The sequence below is a fragment of the Ictalurus punctatus genome, chromosome 9, assembly GCF_001660625.3.
Source record: "Ictalurus punctatus breed USDA103 chromosome 9, Coco_2.0, whole genome shotgun sequence".
Taxonomy (NCBI): Eukaryota; Metazoa; Chordata; class Actinopteri; order Siluriformes; family Ictaluridae; genus Ictalurus; species Ictalurus punctatus.
In genome coordinates this window covers 15,221,107-15,247,930 of record NC_030424.2, presented here as the reverse complement: position 1 = coordinate 15,247,930, position 26,824 = coordinate 15,221,107, and the positions used below count along the sequence as shown (strand labels likewise).

Sequence of the window (26,824 nt, the reverse complement as noted above, 5' to 3'; positions counted from 1 at the left end):
GTATTTCCACAGGAAGAGGAGGGACTTACTGAAGGGGAATGTAAGACCATGTTGTCTGATCTGTTCCAGTGTGTCTGGACCACACTCACTGTTCAGCACCATGAACGGAGGAGAGCAGATCCTCTCGTCTGTAGAGAGAAAGGAAAATAAGTGAAGATTTCAAAAAGAAATAAATAAACAAACAAATAAACAAACAGTATATCTAGCTGAACTGATGAATTCAATTCTGCATTACACCAAACATGAGGAAAAATAATATGCTCTGTTCTGCTTCAGCAGGAAATTTGTGTTTTGGCAGGAACGGATGTTCCCCTGAATCACCCTCATCAAACAACTATAAATTGCCTTTTCTGAAAGCTCTTCAGTCATCGGTTCAGTCTCTTCCCTGTTTACTCTGGTGGCAGAGAAACAATGACCACACAGCACTGAGCCCTGACTCCCTCTGCATAATACAGGAGCCAGCCAATAGGCCGAGTGCAAGATGAGCCACGAGTTCAAGGCTTTGTTTGAAAATACTGTACTCTCACTGTTCGGCATCTTGCTAGCAAACATTGTTGTGGGAATGAAAGGAAAGAATCAATATCTGTGAATGTGTAGCAGTTTTTGCTCAACACAGCAGTTTCACTGAGGAAAAATAATATGGCAGCCCAAGGATAACATGCATTACTATTCATTTACTGACTAGTTATGGGATACGCTCAGAAACTTTCAACATGTCTGTATTTAAAATGTCAGGATTTGATAAAGCTGATGGATGGAAGATTAATCAGACATCCCCGGGGCTAAATGGTATTAAGCAAGACGACTAACTGTAGCCAGCTGGCTGAAATACAGTACAATATTATCACGCCTTTTTGGGTCAGATCAGTGGCTCAGATACACACAGAGGCAAACCTAGACTATGTGGAGGCCCCAGGCAAAATAAATGTGTGGGGCCGCCCTGACAGATTTATACTGTTATGATGTCTTTATGTTACCCAGAGATTTTGTTGTGACCCCTTTACTTCCGTGGAGAAGGACATTTCTTTATTGAAAACAATTGTAAGAACGTAGAAAAACGAACAAAGGAAGGGGCTATCCTACGATTGCTGAACACGGACTCAAAACTGTGTCCCTTCCCCCCGTAACAGGCTCCCCTCTGGCACCTCGGAATAAAATACGTAGACCTGATTGGTCAAACCCACGCCATCACATCATTAAAGGAAAGCATAAAATGTTGCATACACATATATAAACATTTTAACAAAATATTTCATAGGCTCCTACAGATTTAAAAAAAATTGTATAAATATATAAATAAAACTGAAATAGGACAACTAGATGTGGGTTTGTTTATCTTTAATTCATTCGGGATTATCTCTGTCACTTACAACTGTCCCGTTTCCTCTTTTCCTCCTTCTCTTGTTTTCCATTGAGCTCGTGGCTAAAGCTGGGGCATAATGATGTTTGACATGTCTGAGCTGGCGTATGATCTATGTGCACACAATTCCCACCAGTTCCATGCTAACACACCTAGGGTTACCAAGGGGCACACCACTGACTGTGAATTATGATCCTTGTCATGGTACTCAAGAACGTCATATTCCTTTTGTCTACTGACTCAATAATCTTTTTTTCCCCTCCATTTTTAGCAAAATGATTGCACACTGTAGCTTTAAGTTAATCCCTTATTAGCACTATGACTTGGCCCTATTGTGGTGCAGTGTGTGCCAGCCGATGTAACTGGCTACTCGCTTGCCATCCAACAGCAGGGCTTTTGTTATTATCACTGCTTGATAAGGACATTCAGGAGGTGCTGATACTACAGAATCATGACTACAGCAGTCCGATAAGATCACCATGCACGCTAATGGGCCTTTATAGGATTAAGGGCTTTATAATGCACTGTACAGGCTTTATAAAAGCTATAGTCACTATGAAAAAAACAAAAATGTACAATATGTTAAAAGATGTTTTATAAAATAAATAATGTCTTACTCTTGTCTTAGTACTATTAATACATCATTGCTTTGAAGTTGAATGGCTACAAGGAAGTGAAACCCATATAAATATGTCCTTATCGGCTAAATTTCTTGTAAGTAGACATTTATCTGAATCCTCATTTGCTTGCTTGTATTTTGTATGTAACCACGCAACACACTGCTCTCATGGCGTTGGTAGTTAGTCACTAGTTGGATTACACTGTACTCACTTTTTCCATTACACTCAATGTGCAGTATTAAGAAATGCTCTTTCATTAAAAAGATGGTTAGAGTGTTAAACCTGGCATTACACAGGACAACTTGAGCTAGCACTTCACTTCCTGTTTGGCTGAGCCAGTTGCTGTGCTGTTGAATGACTATATCATTGTCCCCCAAGAAATTCTGTAGGATTGAAAGTGGAAAAAAAAATTATAATTGTGGGTTTCTTATCAGAGCACACACATGTATCCACCAACAGAGACTTTTGTCCTCCTGCTACTCCTGAGGAAGCTTACATAAGACTTTTCATGCTAGCTAGGCACAGAGAACATCCTATTTTGATAAACACTGACAAGCTAGACGTTTCGCAGTGTGACCATGCACTAAAGAGTTTTATAGATTTTTTTTTTAAATAGGTTTTTTTCCCTAGTTCTCATAGGGTTTGTAGAAGCAGCATACCCTACATATGTGACTTTTTGATTAAAGTCGCTCAATGATCTATATCATTCAAAATTGAGGTTTTTTGAAGGCTTTTAGTATCAATATGTTAGCCTTAAGGTTATCTATAAGTTAGTGTGCTCCAAAATTTAGTCTCTCCAACACCACCAATATGGATCAACAATTTTGATGCCATCATTCTGCATCTCATTAGATTTTCTGTCCAATCAAATCCTCTCCAGAATCTGAAGTGTCCCGCCCCCAAAATCATAAAAATCACCTTGCCAAAGTTGCCGTTGTTGAGCGAGAGAAATATCAGCAAGCATGGGTCATAAATGTGTCTTTGGCTGTTCGAACACATGCGGTTTATTCAGTTTTCCAACTGTAAGTTGGTTAAGAAGGAAATGGCTTGAATTCACTCACTTTGAAGAAGGAGGTACTTGTGCCAGCTCATGACTTCGTGACAGTCAACACCATGGAAATATGCCTATCAAGTATGGCCTTGCCTGGGCCGTGAGATAAGCTAAATACTATTGGCTATTTAAAAATGGGGAGGAACCACATGATATGTCCCGCCCCAACTTCCTGTTTCAATGGAAATTACATCAACACATCGAATAACGCTGCACATTTCAAGGTACTTCAGAGGGGATTCATATAATTTAATATCCCACTTGCCAAAAATGTTATTATAAGTATTTGAATCATGGCAAAATCTAGTCATATATAGCCCCATTACAAGCTTTGCAAATTTGAAGGGAAAAAAAAAACAAGATCTGGAAAACTGATGTGGTAAGGTCGACAAGTTCTATACCATGTCAGGATCAGGACTAAAATTGGGAGGATTTAATATCAATCTCCAGCGCCGTCTAAACACTCACACAGCTCAGGAGACGTGTAAGAGCCGGCTGAGATGTTTACATGAGGAATGTTTACCGGATGGTTGAGAAGGCGAGCTGATGTCTGGAGTTCTGCCCTGTTTCTGCTTAAACAGCGGAACGGAAGGCCCAGAAACTGACTAATGGCATGGAGCGGACCTAAACTTTGTGTTTCACTTCCCAATGGATGTCTTAAAATACTCCCACACTTTCCATTCCTTGACTGGTCAACACACTTCCAGTTTCCAGAAATGCACTATATAGTACATGGACAATTATAACTAGACCTTGATTGTAAAATGCTGAATAACTGAATTACGACACTGTCTCAACAGACCAGATCACAATCTCAGGGATTTCTATGGCAACAAAATAAGGCCAGATGCACCAAGGCTCTAATCTTGTCTCAGCTGGTGTTGTGCCTAAATCTTCCAGCCTGCTGAAAGCTTCCTGTGTGATAACATTGCTTAGAAACAGGAGTTTATTTGACAGTGTATTCTGATTCAATTCTTCTCACACTTCCATAAGATGGGCATTAGAGATTTATATGCTAATGCATCATTTAATATCATTTTAAAGCTGAATGTTTACAGGATTTTCCGTGACTTGTCCCACGTGAACGTTAAACTTCAACGGTCTAACATAAAGCTATAAAAAATATATTTAAAAAAAATACTTCATTCCAAACTGGCTCATGAGTCTAACATTAAACAGGCAGGAATAAATTGGCAGGTGCTGGCAGAATCTCCTTGCCTTCCAGTATATAGCAAGCAGTATTTATATAAATCAAGTCCATTCTGTTCCATCCTGGGTCACGACATCCAGCATAATATGACCAAATTTGGAGTTTGTCATTCCTTTTTTTGTTTAAAATGAAGTGCTGTAAGAGTCTTTCTGCCTGACTCAGACTATCGCAAGAGTCCAAAACGAGTTATGCAAAAGTCTTAGACGAGGCATACGAATGTTCGGCTTTCCGTAACGTCTGAGTGAAATTCACATGCCTTGAACGGTGTGTTAGCGTGTAAAACTGTAACTTAAACCTCTTGCACAGTGTGATTACAGCTAGAAATGACGACTTGACACACTGTACAAGATGATCCCAATATAATCTTTGCCGAGTTCTGCAACACACTGTGTGATAATGTGTTCTCCATGTCAGATTATACAATCAACATGCTCTAATGATGAACCCTCGAGTAAAGAAAACCACATTCTGCTTACATCATCAGTTGGTGTTATGCCTGGCAAAGAAAAGTAGGTTGTTTGTGGCTGGGTAAAAGAGGACATCAGGCAATGTCCATTCTTTAATGTGTTCAGGTAATAAGGATATCTTTCTGCCTATTAACATGTGGGTATCTTTACAGCACACCACACGAGCGGCCAGACACGTACGCTGGTTTTTTCATTTCAATTTCTAATTCTATTTGTAGCTGTCTCATGAGTTTGACATAACTGGTGGCAAACTCCAGTGTTTAACCTGTGTTACGGCTTTTAAACCTGTGTTATAGCAGTGTTCTCTCAGAGTTAAATAAAAAAATTCCGACCACTGGCAGAACTTTGTCGTCAGCTCATTTAAGTCACAAAGGCACTAAATCGGCAGACGGTGAGCACACCACGTCACGCATCGTAAGATTGAAAACTCACAACCAAAGCATTCTTTTGCAATGTGCAGTTTTTTTGTATGTGACAGCAAAACTGGGGTGAAATCGTACACTATAAACCTGGCTATGTTAACCTGTAGTATGGAACATGCTTTCAGATCAGCACTTCAGCATTTATGGAGATAACAGGAATAATAGTGGGAACAGTGACTAGTGAAGGTCAAGAATTTTTTGTCTTGTCTGTCCATAGGATGTTGTTCAAAAACTGTACAGGATTTTATAAATGTTTTGGGTAAACCAATGGTTTCCATTTTGGTAAATGGTCTGCACTTATATAGCGCTTTACACTGTGTCTCATTCACCCATTCACACACCAATGGTAGCAGAGCTGCCATGCAAGGCGCTAACTTGCCTTCAGGAGCAACTTGGGGTTCAGTGTCTTGCCCAAATTACTCCACTTCGGTATGTGGAGTCATGCGGGCCAGGAATCGAACCGCAAACACTACGATTAGTGGACAACCCGCTCTCCCACCTGAGCCACAGCCGCCCTGTGTTATGATATTTTGTGGTAAACCCTCTGTCTTTTCTCTGTAGAAAACTTCTCTTGGGTGTTGACATGGACACAAATACACTTATTTCCTGGAGAGTGTTCTTGATATGGCCAACTGTTGTGAAGGGGTTTTTCTCTACCACGGAAAGAGAGAGAGAGAGAGAGCATCCTTCTGTCATCCACCACAGTTGTTCTTTGTGGTCTTCTGGGCCTTTGGGTGTTCCTGAGATTTTCCTCTTTCTTTTTAAAAAAAATCATATATTTAACCAAGAAAGCACATATTCCCATGTAGAAACCTCACTCACCGAGGCTACTTCTTCCATGGATACTTCTTGCTGCTCCTGAAGGACGCTAACAACAATCTGTCCTTCTGCATGGCAAGACGTGTTCGAGCATTCTCTAGCGCAGCGAGAGCAAAGGTCATGATCTGGAACACGTTGGTGAAGTTCTCTTTTCCTTTTTTTTTTTTTTCTTTTAAATGGCTATCCCTTTCTCACTCGTGTATTTTGAGTCTGGCTTTGTCGATTTCTTCCCTACTGGCACAGAATTCTTCATATTGAGTTTCACTACTTGATCTACATGAGGGAAGCAGAGCTCATCACACAGGCCAATGGGTTTCAGTTTTATCAATACGTTATCTGGTGAGAGATAAATCCACTTTACAATACATGCAATAACAAAGCGACAGAACTGCAAAAAGGCCTGTTTCAGATGGGAGCTCTTCTCTTTTCTCTGCAACTTTGTCGTTCTGAACTTCCTCATAAACTTGATACAGGGCTCTGTTTTTGACAAGCCGGTCAAAAACACATTCCGCATTTTGGAAAAAGTCCATTTCAGCAGTGCAGGTTTTCCTTTCATTTTCAAAACTCTCTCAGTGCAAAAGGGCTGGTCTCGGCTAATGAGCTAAAAGTACGCAGTACTGCAGGCTGGCCAGCTTTGAAGGACATGAACAACAGCTGGATGAAGAGAAAGCCAGAGCATGCAGAGCAGGATTTCTTGCCACTCAGTCTCAACAGACTCAACGCAGTCTTCTTGTTGTGAAGTAGATACTGAGAAAACGTTTCTTTAAACTCACTTTGACTCACTGTCCATTGACAGCTGATCGCAGGCATGCTTTACAAGCAATGTGCGCTGGACAATTTATTTTCAATCACTTTCTTAATAAATGTCAAGAAGCTTGCATTGCACTCAATCAGACACCGTAAAATATCTGAAGCACACTGGATACATTGTTCCGTTCCCCTTGTTTGAGGATATCCGGGCTCACCTTTGGGTTGAAGATCATCCAAGATACCTTCTAGTCTTTGGTCCTAGAACATTCATAGCAATCAATGCTTTCGTTCTTTGCATATGCACTTCCTATTACGTTATACCCGTTAGGTGTCACATTATTTCATGCATCTGCAATAAAGAATGTAGTCATATTGATTGCACCTTCAGCTTGTGTGGCTTTCTTGTGCATCTCAGTAGCGGCATGCTCCGTCAGCTCATTTTCACCTCCGGGCCTAATTGAGAACTCCTGATGACATAGACAGGGTGTCCCAAAAGTCTCCATACAGAGGCGACTATGTACACCAGCACCACATCGGTTGTGTCTTCGTCAGTGGACGTTCATAGATGTTCACTTCTCGGTTGGTTCGCAACACTTCCAGTCTTTTTGAATTTGTTAATAAGTTTGGCAACAGAGTCATGTGTGTTGTTGCCATGTTTCCTGTGAAAGTCCGTCGCAACCTGGCGAAGGCTTCCCGATCCAGCCATGAGAATCATTTCTATACGTTCTTTTTTGTCAAAGGCATTCTTCAAAGCTATCTGAAAAAAAATTATAAACATGAAAGACATTTTGCTAAAAAGTGTTCATTTCCCCTGTGTGTGGAGATTTTGGAACACCCTGTAGTACAGAATGCTTTGGTTGGATTGGCACTTACAGGCCCATGACCCATGGCTTTTTTTCTTCCCCTTGCTTGTTGTAGTCGTCTTTTTTTTTCTGACAGGCCCCTCCATTTTATGACATCTTGGACAACGAAAGCAAGCGAAGTGCTCATGAAAGAACACGCTAGCATTTGTGTAAATTACAACCTAAGAGTATTTTACATGTGTAGATACGTTAACGTTGTTGCAAAAGCAGCATAGACCTGATAGCGCCCTATGGCATTGATTCCAAAAAGTTATCTTTTAACATCTGGTGTTGTTTTACAGGACGGGGCAAGTCCCGTATAGGATGAGACATTTTTTACCCAAACGAAAGGCCAACCCGGATAAGACAGGATGGTTGGAAAACCTAGCTGTAAATGATAATTGGAATCACTTGGAATATACGTTCTGTTTATAAAACAGTTTTTCAAAATTCAAAAAACAGGACTCTCGTTTACAAAGCCTTATACTGAAGCCATAGACTTCCCTCATCTGAAACATAAATTATACAACTGATAATAACAAGAGCAGGAAGAAAGCTAGAATCTGTTGGTTCTGCCTACCTATCGAACACTTTCATGGCCCACCGTGAGCAATCTTCTGTTTAGATCCTTAACACAAAAAAATGTGTCTTAAAACATCAGCAGAGTCAACAGTTAGAAAAGAACAGTGACATAGATAAATGACTATATTTACACATGCTCTCTGCCTATGTGAAGTGTTGAGGCTGTGAGGACGGTGTTTGACAGTGCAATGGAGAAGTCTGCAAAGCTCTTTGCCATCAGCACAAACAACAAGAGGCCAGCGCAGGGCTCATATAAACACCACTAGGGGAAATGATTTCAAAAGCATAAGTTATGCTCGTGTCCTGTCGAGTTCACGGAGATAGGACATAAGACAGGAGTGGACAATGTTTAGGCAGAGCAAGGTGCACTGAGAACGAGTCATATGGAGGAAAGCCTGGTCAGACTCACTCACTTTCTCTGTAGAGAGCCACTTATCACACCACAGGGCCTCTTACTGTGACATAACTGGAGTAACTCAGAGCCTGTGCATGAATACAAACACAGCATTCATCCTGATGACTTGTACCTGTGAATGATCTAAAATACATGAACAGACCTCACTTTTTTAAACACTCCTACGTGCACCATATAGCACACACCTATAAAGTAAGGTAAAGCCCTGACTGAGTGACAGTTACAGCTTTCTACAGCAATATTTACAATAACAGCACGCATGTACCATGAGTTCAAATAGTGAATGAGAAGAACGCTGACAATCTCCCTCTCGGTTTATTTAATTACTCTCGCGGCTATACATAACTGCATATTCATTTGCAAAGAAGCATGTGACTCACATGACGAATTAGAACTCTTAATACTTTGCAGTTATGAATGCAGGACTTAAAGGTCCTTTCACCTTTTTTAAGCGACGCAAATGTATGACGCCATGACGCTTTCGAACCCGAACAATAGCCCCCTATGGAGCTGTTCACACCGGGCGCCATCAATCGTGGCGCGAAAAAGCACGATTTTTTCCCCCCGACCAGCGTGTCGACCCCCCTCCAATTAGATTTGAGCTTTAGATCACGTGCCCGGAGCCACCGCTGTTACACAAAAGGGTGCAACAGAGACTGGTGGCGCTATTTTTACAACCAGTGTAAACACAAAAGCAAAGTATTCCAGAAGAGAGAAGAGAATGGATGTTGAGTTCTTGGTATCAGTTGTGTCTCAGCACAGAGAACTTTTTTTTTTTTTATAAAACTCACAGTGAAATTCATTATCAAATCCATTTTCCTTCTTTTTCTGTGCTTCTTAAAAGTTTGTGTGCCTTGTGGTGCTACGCTACGCGTGATTCGTCTTCTCTGGTCAAAGACGATAGGCCGATCAGCTGAATAGTGGGTTGCGCCACCTAGTGTGCAGGCGTAAAATGCATTCTCAGTCAGAGTCACATATTGAGCTGGCGTGAATTAGCCGAAGGTGGTCAATCCTTTCACGGTCGGTGTGAAAGCGCTGTTCGTTGGCGGTTCTCTTTGCTTTATCGTGTCGTGCTCAGTGTGAAAGGACCTTAAGGCAGCTCATTTTCCCTTTGCTGTCTAATGGGCAGTGGTAGCTCAGTGGTTACAACGTTAGGCTACTGATCGGAACATCCTGAGTTCAAACCGCAGCAATACCAAGCTGTGACTGCTGGGTCCTTGAGCAAAGCCCTTAACCCTCAACTGCTCAGATGTATAAATGAGATAAATGTAAGTTACTCTGGATAAGGGCATCTGCCAAATGCCATAAATGTAAATCACAACATGTAGTCCAAACAATTTTGTACCATAAATATTTAACTACTAGAAAATATATGCAGGACAATGATATGTGAGAGAGGAACAGAAACAGACTGGAGGCTTACAGATGATTTAGTTACATAACCATCTGTCATGTGTGGCTGCAAAGTAAAAGGACTGACAGAATGCTCACAGACAAATATAGACACACACACACACACACACACACACACACCATGTGTGTGCAGGTCTGTGCCAGTTCAAGATACCTCTTTCTGGAAAATATTTATGTTGAAAAAGGCATAGTGGACAAACACAGACACGAATGAATGACAAATTAAAGGAAAAACCAGCATAAAGACTGGCATAAAGACTGGCATATGGTGGCTGTGGCTCAGGTGGTAGAGCGGGTTGTCCACTAATCGTAGGGTTGGTGGTTCGATTCCCGGGCCACACGACTCCACATACCAAAGTGTCCTAGAGCAGGACACTGAACCTCAAGTTGCTCCCGATGGCAAGTTAACGCCTTGCATGGCTCTGCTACCATTGGTGTGTGTGTGTGAATGGGTGAATGAGACATAGTCCAAAGTGCTTTGGGACCGCTAATGTTAAAAAAGCGCTATATAAGTGCAGACCGTTTACCATTAAAGGGTGTTGAGTGAGTTCAGCTAGCAGACGAGCTTCAGTCCACCTTGGCATAGATTCTACAGGTGCTTTCAGATATGCAGTGTTTAGACTGTTAAATCGGCGTTTTCCCCCTTCAGGCAGGTGGGAACACAGCAAACACACTTTCATACTCTGATTCCAAATCAGAGTGTAAAAATCAGACTGATAGGAGTGAAAATACTTAATAATAATAATTTCATCGTTCATTTCAGAAGATATTCTCTCAGTTAGGGGGCGTTCACGCTGGCAGCGTAGTCCGAAACAGAGCACGGTTTGCGTGAAAAACTGGCCATGTGAAAGCGGTCGTGCGGACCCGGAAGAGCACTGCGGCAAACATGCCCAGTGTGAAAATCACCGTAGTGTATTGATGATGGTGGTGGAGAGCGCTGCCAAACCCCTCACTCCAAAATCTCCCATAGGTGTTCAACTGGTTCAGATCAGGTGACTGTGAAGGCTTGTGATTTACATCATTTTCATGCTCATTAAGCTATTCAGTAAGCACTAATACTCCAATGTGGATGGGGCAGAAGAGACCACTTTTATCAGGATAGAAACGTTTTATCATTGTATAGAGGTGATCAGTTAGAATAACTTTATACTGAAATGCAGTGACCCTTCCCTCTAAGGGCACACATGGACCCACATCATGGCGACTAAATGCCCCCCAGAGCATAACAAAAAGCCAGCAGTTTTACATTTCCCTCGTAACCCATCTCTAGATCTACATCCTTTTGAGAATGGCCTAATTTAATTGAAGTAAAGGGATACCGGCTTAGTTTGACATGACTAGGGCTCTTTTCAAGAGGTTCAGAGAAGCCGATCTAATACGCGTCACAAGTTGCATCGGACACCGCAAATAAAATGAAGATGAAAATGAAAGAAAATAAATCAAACAGACACAGTACAGGCATTAGCTATACCTTGCATGCAGGCCTCTATTCGGTGGACCAGCTGGTAAGACTTGCAGCGGTCAAGCAGTGTCCTGATGGCTGGGAGTGGATCCAGCACTATGGTCTCAGGGTGAGCATCTATATAGTCCTGCAAATCCAGGGGAAAAGGTTACGTTCCTAAAAACACTCAAGAATTATGGGCTGATATCTAGTCATTATATTAGAGTACAAATGAATAATAAGGAGACAAAGGAGCCTTAGAAAAAAAAGACTACATTAAAGCACCACTTGTGAATGCACACACACACACACACACACACACACACACAGTCACGTACACACACGCACCCTGGGCTCTGTTACATCACTCACACTGAGCACAAAGCTGTCAGATCTGCATGAGCTTCTCTTTTGTACATAACATCCTTTTAAGTCTCGTTGCACTCTTTAATGCTCACGGATACACTCCGCACTCACACTGAAGCTGAGCTGATTATGAGGACACTATGACGTGGCTTCACTTTCCTTCTTTCTTACCATTTTACAAAACCGTGTATCGTTTTCGCCAGCTCCCGAAATCTTCAAGCGTGCACGCACATGTGCTGTTCATGCATGTCTGCGGTCAGCAGGAGCATCAGCATGTGAATAGGAATGCACAGCGCACATCTTGCCAGCACAGATCCAAAGCAAGAAAAGTGTTATGTAAGGCAATCATGCTGGCATTTGAAAAAAAAAATAATTAAAAAAAGAAAAGAAATTAAAAGAGTACTCTATTCATTTGGATTTTTTTGGGGGGGGGGGGCAGAATGATTTTACAGAAGACATTCTATTACCGGCTCTAAATAATGTGGATTATGATTGTGCTTCTTTTTGAAAGACTGTGTTACTTCTCTATTCTCACACACACACACACACACGTGGAAGTCATCATTTAAAAGGGGAAAGAAGGCTAACATAACAAAACGGTTTGTAATCATGTCACATTGTAGGTTGGTAGTGCATTATCTAATCAAAAATCATTTTTTCAAATCTGGTTTTAATCCTTATAAAATACAGTATGTATGCAAGCTACCAAAATATCCCAAATCCATTTTGTAGATGCACCTACTTATAAGACCACTGTGCAGGACAGGAAAAAATGATAATACTGAAAAAAAATCAGGGGTCAGAAAAAGAAAAAAAGAAAAAACCTAGGAGGAAGCTAGTGAATATTAGTCAGCTGATTTATCCTCATTATGTTCATCATGTAACACTGTATTATGAAGTAGTTTCGCTACAGCACTTACGACAGCGACAGACAAGTTTCCCCATTATTTCTGTATTTGCATTTCATTTATCATCTGATCATTTACAAATCATTTACATTTAGCAGGCTAGCTGACTCGAACGGTCTCGGGAGACGTGCAGAGCCTCGAGGAAAGCCGCGCCATAGAACCTGTGGTCTGGTGCGTGCTGTGTGCGCTGACATTATACTACTATGAACACTAGCTCATTCTGGAGGTTTCATAGTTTAGAATCTTACAGAATAAACACACACGCATTCCGGCAGGTCTGTGATGCACACGCTGTCACGGTAACAGCTCACCAGCTGACGGTAGCCAAAAAACAATCTCTTGTTGGAAATAAGGTTTTGCGCTTTTACTTAGTACTCAGGAACTGTGTCAGTTGGACTGATGCACACAATGACGTTTTTATTCTCAGAACACCTCTGTAACACTGTGCAGCTCCGAGTCGTGAATATTTACACCACATCACACTAAACAGGATATCGCAGCATCGTTACTATTTAGACATTATCGTGCATTACATATTGTGGGTTTGGGACCCAGGCTTGAACTCCTGATTATTACTTACTCATCTATTACTTTTCACTCGCATCCATGCAAAGAACAGTGCAGCACAATGTTACAAAATGTTCTTTCTCAAGTAGGGATGGGCGATATGGACTTAAAACTGTATAACGATATTTTCTGGTATTCATTGTGATAACGATATCAGTGACGATATAAATATAGTACCGTACACCACTGTTTTTGGTTACAAGTGATAGCTGTGATCTTCAGAGCCTCAGAAACACAAACACTGATCTAAAAGTAAAACAGATTTTCTGTAACCAAACCAGTTCCAGATTGTAGAGGTAGCTCCTCCTCCTCAGCGTCACGTCCGCCTTCCGCCGTACAGTACTTGTTTTCGCTCTGCACGTGAGCTGCGATTGGGTCGCAGGCCGTCGCACACAGAAATACGTCATCAACTAGGCTTTATCGTTATTATCGCGGGAAGACTCATTCTTATCGTGGGGAGAATTTCTACCGGTATATCGCAAACGAGAAGATATCGCCCATCCCTATTCTCAAGCAGCTTGCGATAACATTTTTGCATGAAAGAGGTGAATTATATTCAGGAGATTTGACTAAAATGTCTATAAAGCCCTTGACTCACTTCGCCTACTGTAATCAGCTTATAATAAACAATCCATGGAGTTCTCTTGTGCCACTACTGTATTAAGATCCCTTATACATCCTTATCCTGTACAATAAAGAGTGGGTTATCGTGCTCTAATTTACTCAGTTTGGGGTTTATTTCTCTTTCTAAAAAATGGTCTGAATAAAATGGGGATTAATTATGACTTTCATTTGAGCCAACTTTCCTCTTCCTAATCCAAACTATGGTTGTCCACTAACAGTTAGGTTCAGTGCCAAGTAGTCTCTCTCCCTTTTTGCACCCACTCACATGCAAAGCTTTATACTCCGAGATAGGTCTCAGTGAAGCAGGGCAAGTGTCGACTTCCTTATATGTTCAGAAGTGTAGCACCGTTACAGTTGTGTGATGCATGATCGATGGGTCCTAAGTGTTACTGGAGGCCAGACATAAGCCACACGTCTGTGCAGCGCAAGCAGCTTTCTGTGCAATCCACACCGTGTGCTCTGTATGTTTTACTGCCACAACATTCTCTTTAACTTTGTAAAGAAGGTTAACTTGCGTATTACTACTAATTCTCAGTGGGTGGAGCAACTAGCATTCCAGTTTTGACAACAAACCGGTTTTCTTGCCGCTAAAATTAAACATTCTATAGGGACAGAGTTTGTATGTAAAATTGACCTTGTGCATATATGCGTCATATTCTACGAGATGAAGGAGAAGCAGTGTGCTCTTTGACATTGCAGTAACAGTGCAAGCGCCAGGCTGTCTGCGTCCACGAAACAATTCAGACTCTCAAGCAGCATGGTGGATCGCCGGTCTCGTGCGTTCTACTGCCTTCACTCCGGTTGGTAGTCGCTGCCCCAAGTCGCGCCGAATTTGCATACGGTTACATTTTTCTCGACTTTGTCACATTGCTGGACACGCCCACATCTAGTCGCCAACATTCGCGGTCACTCGTATCGCTAGAAGTCGCCAGCTCCTATTGAAAATGAATGGTTTCCTGTTGCTTTGTGTGAACGTAAAGAGTTCAAGCATTTGACATATCATCAGGAAATCGTGAGTGAGTTTGAATCCCAACACTGCAACAGCTATCCGTTTCCGGGAGCCTAGGGAGCGATATTTGCTGTGTCCTCTATGTGGGAGGGATGGCATTACTCTCTCCCCTGTCAATCACAGTGACACTATCCAATAGTCCCCTTTCACAACGACGTCAGAAAACGTCCCCCTTTCCGCAAAGCGGTGTACACGGACTTCCGTTTTACCTTACGTGCGCTGGATACTTCGGGAAAATGCAGGAACGTGCTAACTCACACGGAAGGTACAGTTTAGAATAATAATGTTTACGTATTTATGGGTTCTTATATTTTGATTCTTTTCACCCAGCTTAGCGCTGAAGAGACGCAAAACGCATAGTCAGCTTGTGGGAGGACTGCACGCTAGCACATCTCTTAGTGTCTTTTCATTCCACGATTACCCATGATCCCCCTCGCTTAACTGTGACAGAAATATAAAGTATAAATCAACCTTTAGCCTTCCCTATCCCTGGTTGAGAGCTGAGTGGAATTTAGCAGGTGACGAAGTTTGGGAGAAATTCATGGGAGGGATGATAAAAAATAAATAAATAAAAAAAAGTTAATAAAAACACACTCGTGTGCCTCATATCTCATGCAGCTAGTGTTGACTTAAACGCTGTTTCAAATGAAAACATCTGTTCTGTAAGACGACACAAGAAACACGTCTGGTGCAACTGGTCCTTTGGGGAACAGGTTCTTTTCAAATGCATTTGGCACAATGGCATGGTATCAGTCCCTACACCAGCTAGACTCAACTGTCCTCTTTACTCCTCACAGACACCCTTAATATGGAAAAAATATTAGTTGCCAGGCAATGAATTATAATAACGTTTGTACGGCGGCCAGTTCTCACCTGCACACGCTGTACCAGTAACAGGGACTGTGTGTCGTTCTGGTCGGCCTCCAGGATCAGATCTGTCAGCTTGTGGATGATGACGTCTAACGGACCCTGCTCCTCCAGGGGCTGGCTCAGGTCAAGCTGAAGGCAAAGACGAAGGAAGCAGCTTAACTTAATCTGAACTTCTTCAGCAAAAATATCTGGATTTCACATTATGCTAAGAGCTGCGTGCTGTGTGCTGTGTGCTGATCCCTTGACATTTACTTCTTTGCAAGTGAAGCTGATATTTTACAATGACATTCACATGGCACTGTATATGAGCTACACTGCTTGCGCTGCACTTTCTGGTCTGATGTCTCTAATAAAAAAATAAAAAATCTATCAACAAAGACCATCTATATTAGTTTCACAATTTTAGAGGTGCTAGTGTTCAGACTCTGTCGTATGCATGAATAATAACAGTCCAGATGGCATTGGATAGCTGAAACGGAGATAAAGAGGGCTGTAAAACTGAAATGCACACTGGGTCAATTAGGCAGTGCTGAGCTGCTCAGGAAAAATGGGTCACACACACGGCTAGAGATACAGAACATGTTTATGAACGTGATATTGCATTTGAATTCCCCTGAGGCTGCTGTAGTAAAGTTTAGTCACTCATTCACCAAGAGGTACTAAGAGAAAACAACAGATGGGTGTGACTCCTTCAGTTTAAACTGTCAAAACCGAGAGAAATATTAGAGAAGAAAGTACTGCTTATACAAAAAGCAATCCTTTAAGTTATGTCATTTTTACATCTAAAGGATTTCAAGCAAGAGATATAATAACAACAACAATAATAATAATAATAATAATAATAACAACATTCTCCTCCTCCTACTACTACTAATATTAATAATACTAATACTACTGCACCTCATCCTACTACGAATACTACTACTACTACTACTACTAATAATAATAATACTGCACCTCCTCCTCCTAATATTACTGCACTTCCTCCTCCTACTACACCTCCCCCTAATACTTACAATAATACTACTACACCTTCTCCTAATATTAATAATAATAATAATAATACACCTCGTCCTACTACTACTTATAATAATAATAATAATAATACACCTCCTACTCCCACTAGTACTACTAGTAGTAGTACTACTACTACTACTAATAATAATAATAATAATAATAATAATAATAATAATAACACCTCCTCCTCCTAATAATAATAATAATAATAATAATAATAATAATATTACTACACATCCTCCTACTAATAATAATATTAATACTACTAATATTACTGCACCTCTTCCTCTTACTACTACTACTAATAATAATACAATTAATACTATACCTCCTCCTCCTACTACAACTACTTAATAATAATAATAATAATAATAATAATAATAATAATAATAATACTGGTCTTCTCCTCCTAATATTACTGCACTTCCTCCTCCTACTACACCTCCCCCTAATACTTACAATAATACTACTACACCTTCTCCTAATATTAATAATAATAATAGTAATAATAATAATAATAATAATAATAATAATAATACACCTCGTCCTACTACTACTTATAATAATAATAATAATAATAATAATAATAATACACCTCCTACTCCCACTACTACTACTACTAGTAGTAGTACTACTATTACTACTACTACTAATAATAATAATAATAATAATAACACCTCCTCCTCCTAATAATAATAATAATAATAATAATATTACTACACATCCTCCTACTAATAATAATATTAATACTACTAATATTACTGCACCTCTTCCTCTTACTACTACTACTAATAATAATACAAGTAATACTATACCTCCTCCTCCTACTACAACTACTTAATAATAATAATAATAATAATAATAATAATAATAATACTGGTCTTCTCTGACAGTTGTTTCCATGCGAGGAAGGTATTGTACACAACATGTTCACTCCGAATACACAATCTAATCCGTGCTTCTTTCTGATGTACAGTAAATGTAAAGGCTCTTAAGTCTTAACTGAATAACTGGATTTGAACTGACCATGTGTACATGCCCTAGGATATTTTGTCACTGAAGCTTTCTCAACGTGACTGCAATAACGACGGTTAACTTGAAGCCGTTCTTGTTCATATTGACACAAGTGGTGATTTAATCATGAAACAGATGATACGCAGGGCAACCTGACACACCCTGAAACATAAAACTGCAACATCTGTGACCTGTGCATGTCTGCACAAACATTTCGAGTCTCCTTCCCACTCTCCTCGGTCTCTTGATCACTAAATACACTGTTATTGCAAGCCCCAGTAATCATTAGCAGAATGTAATCAGCTTTTGCTTAATACACAGAAGTAAGTATCTCACTGCATTGTCTGTCTACGTGCAATTTTCCACCATAGCATATGAAAGCTAAATGATCAGAGTAGGAGATGCATGCCTGTTTTATTACATTACTGTCTCTCTTTCTTCAGGTATGCCTATGTACAGGTCCATAACCAGATGGAGAGCAAGTGCATATTATCTGATGAGTCATTCGCCCTCAGAAAGAGGGTGCGGAGGAAGCAGTGGCCACCAAGCGCTCTGAAATAAATACAGGGGAAAATGAAAAACTTAAATAATGACTCACATCACTTTGGAACGCTCAGGATCTGAACATAGTCAGGCTGCAGCCTTGATGTCCTTAAAACGCCAATCAAAATTAAAACATTTTTCACACACAAAAAAAAAAACAAAAACAAAAAAACCTTTTCCATTATCGTCACTCTAAACACTTTTCATGAACGGTACTAAAAGCCACCAAAGACTGCCCCCGTCACACTTTTCTGTTAAAAACACGGTCTGTTTTAACACGATGGGGTGAAGTCCAAAATAACACAGGGACAAAAGACACGTAGGAGGAGAGGGTAAAAAAAAAAGCCCCTTCTGTGCTGATGTCATTGCTCTTTAATGTTTCCCTTCATAAAATATTGACACACTGAGCCTGCATTCATATTTTATGAGCCCATATTAGCAAATAAGAATAATCTGCAGTCCGGTGATAGATAGACTCTACGGATATTAAATTATTCCTCTACACGGGGTTCGATAGTTTATTAAACTGCCACAAGCACCAAAGAAAGGGTGTAGACTTCCTGTGGGTTTCTACAAAAGTCATAAAGTGTTTCCATTTAAAATTGAAAATAAACCACAGGTTTTCAATTGGGTAAATATTTAGAACAAAGTAAAGTACATTTTCAATATCTTGAACATTTAATACTCAGGATTCTGTACTATTTCTAATTCCCTATTTAAATGTAAGCAAATTTGAAATATTGACTATGTTAACTGCTTTATTTGAAAAAAAAGGTCACGTTTTCCTCATACCTAATCTCTCGTGTTCAGACGACACTCCGGTGGGATTCGATCTAAAATGGTTCATAAAGACTTTCACAAACTTGAGTCCATGCCAGCTCGAGTGCACACTGTCAAAGTGTAAAGCGAAAGAATACTAAGAAACTCTGAAATTCATGTCAATATTTCAAAGATTCTTCTTTTCATTCAAGTTGTTGTCTGAAGTATCATTTGCATTGAAAACTGCTGCATTAACTGCTGAGATAACTGAAGCATTTTCACTAGCGCTCTCAGACTCCTGGACCATAGTGTTAATCAACCATAAAGTCAGAATTGTGTTTGGGAAGACCTGTATCTCGTTCTGAGGAGGTAATCGAATGATATAGGGAAGGAAATGGCCGAGAGAAGAATGGTGCAATTCATACCAAAGGGAACCTACTCCAGTGTTGCTTTATTATCTTCCTTTAAAAAAAAAGAACAACACTAAATAAATAAATAAATAAATAAACAAATAAATAAATAAATAAATGGAAATGAACTTAAGGGCAAAGAAACGATCAGGAACATAGATAATGAATTCCTTCCCACATTAAAATAACCGTCAGTCTCTATTTTCTTGTGGGAACGGTCAGTTAGAAGATGTTCACAAGCGACGATGTCATCAGAAACTGACCTCCCTGGTTCTGTAAATGTCAACAATGCACACAAAAAGCAGATGTGCTTACAGTCAGAAAGACAGGACATGAGCTAGTTACATGACTACGGCTACAGTGACAAAGACACAGTGCGGACGAGGCAATCTACAGATATCCTTATTGAATGATTTTCTCTCAGTCCTCTGTGGCCAAGGGGAAGGTGAACTGATGTGTCTCTGTGATGCACACAGACATACAAGGCCGGATGATTGTTGCTGCTTGTACAAAAGCCTGATTAGTTCAAGGCAGGGTCTGTGCTGTGTCTTTGAGAAATCCTTGGCGAAATCTGCACACCTTTAAAATGGAACCTGACTGTGCAGTGTCTGGATTTCAGCCAGTACAGGAGATTATAAGTTAAAGATGTTTAGTAAATACAGTCAGCTGCATGATTATTGGAGATTATCAAGCTCATCTCCCACTGCATAGCGAGGAAGTAAAAACCAAAACGAACACAAGTTTCAAAGCTGCGCGGTTTAGCTGCTTTTCTTTCAGATTCCTATTTGAAGCTTCAAGCTTTCAAGTGCAATCTTTAGACGCCATCACGATAGAAACAAGCTGTTAAGAAGAACTGCATAAAAGAAACCCCGCTTTAAAACACACAGAAGGTTCAAAGTTGACTGTAAATCTTTCAACAAGATGTGATTGGCATGGCCGCCCAGGGGCAATTCCACCTTGGACCACTAGAAGGCACCCTGACTGTCCTTGTAGAACAACTTCTGTTGTCTCACTGATTTCCTGTTTTACCATGCTCACCTGTTTGTTGTTTTTCTTGATTAGTGAACCTATTTAAAGTTCCCCGTTTTCTCACCATTGTTGCTGTGTTCAGGTCATGTTATGTTTTGTGTTTGTTTCTTTATTGCCATTTGATGTTATTTGTACTATGCGTAGTCTTTTTTGACAGTTTAAGTATTTTTTTTTTTTAGCATTGTTGTTTTTATTAGTGCTTAGTTTCTGGTTCCCTGGTGCTTCCTGGCTTTTTAAATACAGAAGTTCTACGTGCATCCGCCTCCATGGACTCTCCCCCGTGACATGCGGTCTACGTTGAAGTTCACAGATCACACAAAGTTAAGATATATAAAAGAGCTTAAAATGTTCACTGTGAAAGTCGACAATCCCTCTTACAAGCATCTCTAACCTACAATCTTACAATCTGATCATTTTGTACTGATCATTTTGAAACCATCCATCCAATTTCTGTACCCCTTATCCCATTCCAGGGTCTCAGGGCACAAGTTTGGGGACACCCTGGATGGGGTGCCAACCCATCACAAGGCACAATCGCACACACACTCTTGCACTACGGACAATCTGGAAATGCCAATCGGCCTACAATGCGTGTCTTTGAACTGGGGAGGAAACCAGAGGACCCGGAGAAAACCCCCGGAACGTGGGGAAAACATGCAAACTCGGTACACGCTGAGCAGAGGCAGAAATTGAATGCCCAACATGGGAGGTGCGAGGCAAACGTGCTAACCAGTAAGCCACCGTGCTGCACGTTTTGAAACCAGTTTTGCAGAAAAATATATATTGACTGAGCAAACTCTTTATCTTTGAAAGAAATGGTGTTCAAATAAACATCCCTCATTGCATGAGTGCTAATAATTGCTTACTTTCAGTAAATCTGAAGAATTTTATAGTATTGATAGGATACCACGGTGGCTTAGTGGTTAGCACGTTTGCCTCACACGTCCGGGGTTTGATTCCCACGGGGCCATGTGTGTTCTCCCCGTGCTGTGGGGGTTTCCTCCCCCAGTCCAAAGACATGCATGGTAGGCTGATTGGCGTGTCTGTAGTGTATGAATGGATGTGTATGTGATTGTGCCCTGTGATGGACTGGCACCCTGTCCAGGGTGTACCCCGCCTTGTGCCCGATGCTTCCTGGGATAGGCTCCAGGTTCCCGTGACCCTGAAGAAGGAGTAAGTGGTAGAAGATGGATGGATATTTTAGTTGGAAAACCAAAATGCTTACCTGAACCACTTCTATGCCTCGTTTCCTAAAAGAGAAAAACACAAAGCAGACATTACAATATAATCCTTGATGTTTGTACACTTACGCAAGAACAGTTTTATCTTTTAAAAATAAAAACTAGGGATACAAAAAATCTATATTGATGCATGATCTGTATAGACGATTGTTTAAAAGTCCCAACAAAAACATATCTGATTTCTGATATTTCTGATAGGTATGCAGAGATAGCATCTGCACACCTGTCTGTCTATCTAGTTACCCATCAATGCAAGCTTCTAACAAGCTCAATCTCAATTAAAATCACCTGCACAGTATTCCACACGAAAGCTACAGTGTGTCCTAAAAGTCTCCATACACAGTGGAGCACCACGTCGGTTGGGTCTTCGTCATTGGATGTTGGTGGATGTCCACTTCTCGGTCGGTCCGCAACACTTCCAGTCTTTTTGAATTTGTTAATATATAATAACACTGTTGCCAAAACTTATTAACAAATTCAAAAAGACCGGAAGTGGACGTCCACGAACGTCCACTGACGAAGACACGTCCGACGTGGAGCTGGCCAACATAGTCCCCTATGTACGTAGACTTTTGGGACACCCTGTATAAGATGTGGACAAACTGAAGTCAGCTTTACCGATATTACGACCCTGCTGACCTCATGTACCCCCAAACAAAGTGGTGTGTTAACCATGTTTCAACATTTCAGCATTAGATTTGCACCACTCCTGGATTTCGGTTTTTTTTTTTTTAAATCCAGTTTTCTCCCAATTTGGTCATTTATCAATTCGCTCAATCACTCAAGTTCTACTAAAGCTTAGTTCACATGACGCGATTATAAGCAAGTCGCCGAGCGTGCCGACAAAAACCATTCGATCGGAGGTGACTCGGCGAGCAAAAGTGTTGAAAAGTGTTGTCTCTGGCAGTGATTGCGGCGACGAGCTACAGCCAATGAGAGGGCAAGGTATGGGGTGACGTAACCGTGAAAAGGGGAAACCCGCGAAACCTTTTTACTCATCTCCAACTCTCTCTGTAGCACACACAATCCCTGCTTCCTGCACGTGCTAATCCATTCTTTCACCCACTTTCTTTTCCTTTTTGGGGTTTCTTCAGCACAACTCATCACACAAATACCTCGCACCGCTTGTTTCTGTCCTACGTCCATCTTCGAATAAACAACCCCTGTTTCACGCGTCATATATCCGTGCCACTTCTCACGTGTGTTTTCGTGAGCAAACGTAGTTTGGACTGCAGATAGAGTTGTCGTGTGTCAGATCGTGTAGTGTGTGACCCCCAGTCGCCGAGCGATCACGTAGTGTGAACACCACCACGACTTCATGACTCCTGATTACAAGACAGCGAGTCGTGTAGTGTGAACAGCACAGCGATCTGCCGACGCTGAAAGTCGTGTAGCGTGAACTTGGCTGAACTGGAGAGGGTGAACTTGACTTTTCAAGCTGCTGTGTCACAGGGCAGCTGAACACACTCAGAGGAGAGCCCTATATGCGCCGCTTCGTTTCAGTCTGACAGAGCAGTTCCATGCCTCTTAACCAGGCAGCACAGCCAATTATCTGCGTCACCACTGGGATCCAATCTCCTGAAGACAGGCATCTGTTGTGCTGCTCTTAAATTTGATCGCAGTAACCAAGTAAGCAGCAGACACAACGGACATATCCTGCGTATCAATTCGCATACTATAAGTCCTAAATATTAACCGGGATTAGGATTAGTGTGTCCTAAATCGTAGTCTGTTGAAATGAGTATCCCGAAAGTACCAGGATGACCTACTATTTACTGTAGATTTTCCAAGGGTGGATCCGTGGACACTTTTTCAGCCAATACTGCCCACAACTCCTTGTGTGAAGGAGGAGGAGTTTTGTGACAGTTTGCTTCGCTGGATTCATTCAAGCTGCAAACGTATGAAGCGGATGAAGTGTAACATCGGTGATGCGTATTTTACAGAGGTGTAAATTAAATGTGAGAAAATAAATCAAGAAACGGTGAATGAAATGATATAGTATAAATTACACAGGGAATAATAACTGAAGAAAAGCTGAAATGCAACGAGGAGTTTGTTTACAGGGACAGTGCGCATAACTAAGCAACAACGTTCTCTTCTGTTACATGACGTGTTAAGCGGCGGTCACACTAGACTTCTGGCATGCGAAATTTCTTCGGAGACTGCTGCGAATATGGGCGGCAACCGGTCGTGACGTCACGCGCCAAGGCGTTGGGTTTTTGTTTTGTTTTTTTTATGCGCTCATGGATTCCACTGTTAATACTCCGTCCGTTCCTGTACGCAATCCAGGCAGCCTCCTTTTTTTGATGTTGCTATAATCAGTGCTTCCTCTATCTTGGATTTTTCTGTGTCGATCTTCCATTGGTCACATGTCTTCACCTGATACAAATTCGCAGGTCAGAGCTCAACCAAACTTAAACTTTGGAACGCATCGGCATGCGAGACGTCGTCGTGTGAAGCTTGCGTTTCCGGGCTCCAGCGTTCGTATGCGTATGAGTGGAAGTCAATGGGGATTTTCGCAATGCTGAACGTTTAGTGTGACCGCCGCTTTAGTATGTCCAAATACTCGCATACTCTTTTGCTGCACACTCAAAAGTGTGCACTTTTTCCTTCACAAAAAGGAGTACATACTTTTAGTGCATAGTATAAGTGGGCGAATCGGGACGCAGCAACAGTTTCTTTGTGTCTGAGCACGGGTTCAGGCTCCTTATATGTATCCATCTAGTAGGTACTTTTATCCAATTTTATCCAAGTGAGGCAGAAAACAGTGCAAGAACGGAGCAGTGAGCACTTGAGGGCTTACAGTCCAACAGTGGCTCTCATACTACTGCTCCAAAGGACTAGGCCAAGCTGGAATTTATCTTATTTCCGCAACAGTTAAACAGTATAAGCAGCTAAGCTGTACTACCACTTTAACCTTGATTAGTTCTCTCTCTCTTTAAAAAAATGCTATTAAATAGCATAACATACAAAATACAATACATTCCTTAATAAATATTAATACTCCAGGCTGTATGTTTCCAAAGATTTTTTTTTTTTCTATTTAGATATGAGTGACCGTATGTGAGAGAGAGAGAGAGAGAGAGAGAGAGAGAGAGAGAGAGAGAGAGAGAGAGACCACAACAAACATAAACATCATCATTAAGATGTCTGCTCACTCATAGTATGGAAGGGCGGAGCATAAAAAATACATTTTCTTCAGATTCTATAGAGCTATACAGGCTGTACGTTATAACTGTGGGCATGTATTTTCATGTATAGCCAGGCTAGGATGAATTATTCTTAAAATGACAGCATATAGATCATATTAATAATGTAGCAATGCCTAAATCAAGCAATATCACAAGCTGCATCACTCTGACACCACAGAGACATGAGTTGTACAAACAGTAACATTCAGATAACGTTAATGTTCCTCCTGTAACTATCCTGTCGCAGCAGGAACGAGAACTGTACACGAGTGTACGCCGTCAGAGCTTGATTTCTGCCAGCGCGTGATTGGTGGAAGCACTGCTCGCACAAAAACCACCAGAGCTTCCTTACTAATCCATCAAATGTTTGGTTGACACCGAGCTAAATGTTTAATGATTTCCAGCGTTCATCTATTTCAGCTCCCTGCACTGAAAGTAGAACTATTCTACTTACCGAGTCGGACTACTGAACTTTAATCAGTACTCGTGAGGAATTCAGTACAAAAAGCTCCAATGGTGCCGTTTAAACTTTTAGCTTTCTAGAAAGAGAGAAATTAGTAGTTTCTTAAAATCTTTTATCATTATGTGCTGGCAAATAAATAAGTACATATGTAAATATTTCAATGATGTTCTTAATATTCAAACCGATCCTGTATACGACAACATACATGAGTGTAACACAAACATCAGCGTTCGAAGGAAAACAACTGCGCAGAAACTCCTTCGTCGCGTGTTTGTTTAATTATCATCCGTATTCCAGAGTTTCATCACGGCACACGCACTATTATTGCCAGCTTAGCTTTATATGGTTTCAGCAGGGATTCCCCACCGTCAGCTGTCTGAGACAGGAGTGTAACACACGTGAACACACGAGCATTCAGTTCGTTCAGGGTTCAGTACGTTCTGTGCTTTCCTAGTTGCCCTGGCTACAAAGGATCTGTCTAAAACAGCTATTGGATTAAGCTTTAGCGTGATGTGTTTGATGTGTGTGTGTGCGTGCGAGGGAGAAAGAGAGCGCGAGAGACTGCATTCATGGTCAGTCTACCATGGCTTTCTCACCAACTTCATCAGATGCCCTTTTTGCACAAAAGACCTCGACAGAGCGTAAGTATAAACAAAAGCCAGCTTTCAACACAATAAAGTAACCCTGAACTCAAAAACATGACTTGTAAATGATTTCCATACCCCTTTCTTCAAACTGCGCAATAAATCTGCTGGCACAGCCCTGTGTTCGTTAGATGTCAAGAAAAAAAAATAAAGAGACTTTTCCCTCAGTATTTCGGTAAGAAAAACATACCCATGGAGCACTACACAATCCCAGTTTGTGATGTCGCAAAACAGGATTAACTTCAGACTAATCATGTTCAATTACAGAATTATGTGGTATGTTAAGCTAGACTAGTTTAGCTAGTCTGAAGTACTATTCTGACAGGATAAGATTTCCAGACATTTGTGAAGTAATGTTGCCAGAGTGTTATATGTACTCATTTTAGTTACATACAGCCTGCTATATTACAAATATACAGTTGCAATCAAAATTATTCAACCTCCATTGCAAATCAGGTTTATTGTCAAAATTTACCTTCCAACATTACAATGATCCCAAGCATACCTCAAATTTCACCAAGGTTTGGTTGCAGAACAAGTCCTGGAAGATTCTACAGGACCATCACAGTCACCTGACTTAAACCCCATAGAAAATCTCTGGTGGGATTAGAAGAAGATGGTTGCAACACCAACCCCAAGAATATTACTGAACTGGAGGCCAATGCTCATGAGGAATGGGCTAAGATCCCTCAGGAACGCTACCAGAAGCTATGCATCTCATTTGCAGCAGGTCATAACAGCAAAAGGGTGCTCTACGAAGTACTAAAGATGCTTGCC

General features: G+C 41.0%; 1 protein-coding gene across 2 annotated transcripts in view; it reads right to left on the bottom strand.

Annotated features, from left to right (window-relative positions):
* itpk1b (inositol-tetrakisphosphate 1-kinase b) overlaps nucleotides 1-26,824 on the bottom strand; it is a 38,659-nt gene that overhangs the window by 4,339 nt on the left and 7,496 nt on the right. For both annotated transcript variants that reach the window (XM_017476913.3, XM_017476914.3), the window contains exons 3-6: nucleotides 21,734-21,758; nucleotides 15,740-15,865; nucleotides 11,423-11,540; nucleotides 30-128 (exon numbers count right to left, since the gene is read on the bottom strand). In XM_017476913.3, coding sequence (XP_017332402.1) covers nucleotides 30-128; nucleotides 11,423-11,540; nucleotides 15,740-15,865; nucleotides 21,734-21,758 — 368 coding nt within the window. The remainder of the gene's footprint in view (nucleotides 1-29; nucleotides 129-11,422; nucleotides 11,541-15,739; nucleotides 15,866-21,733; nucleotides 21,759-26,824) is intronic.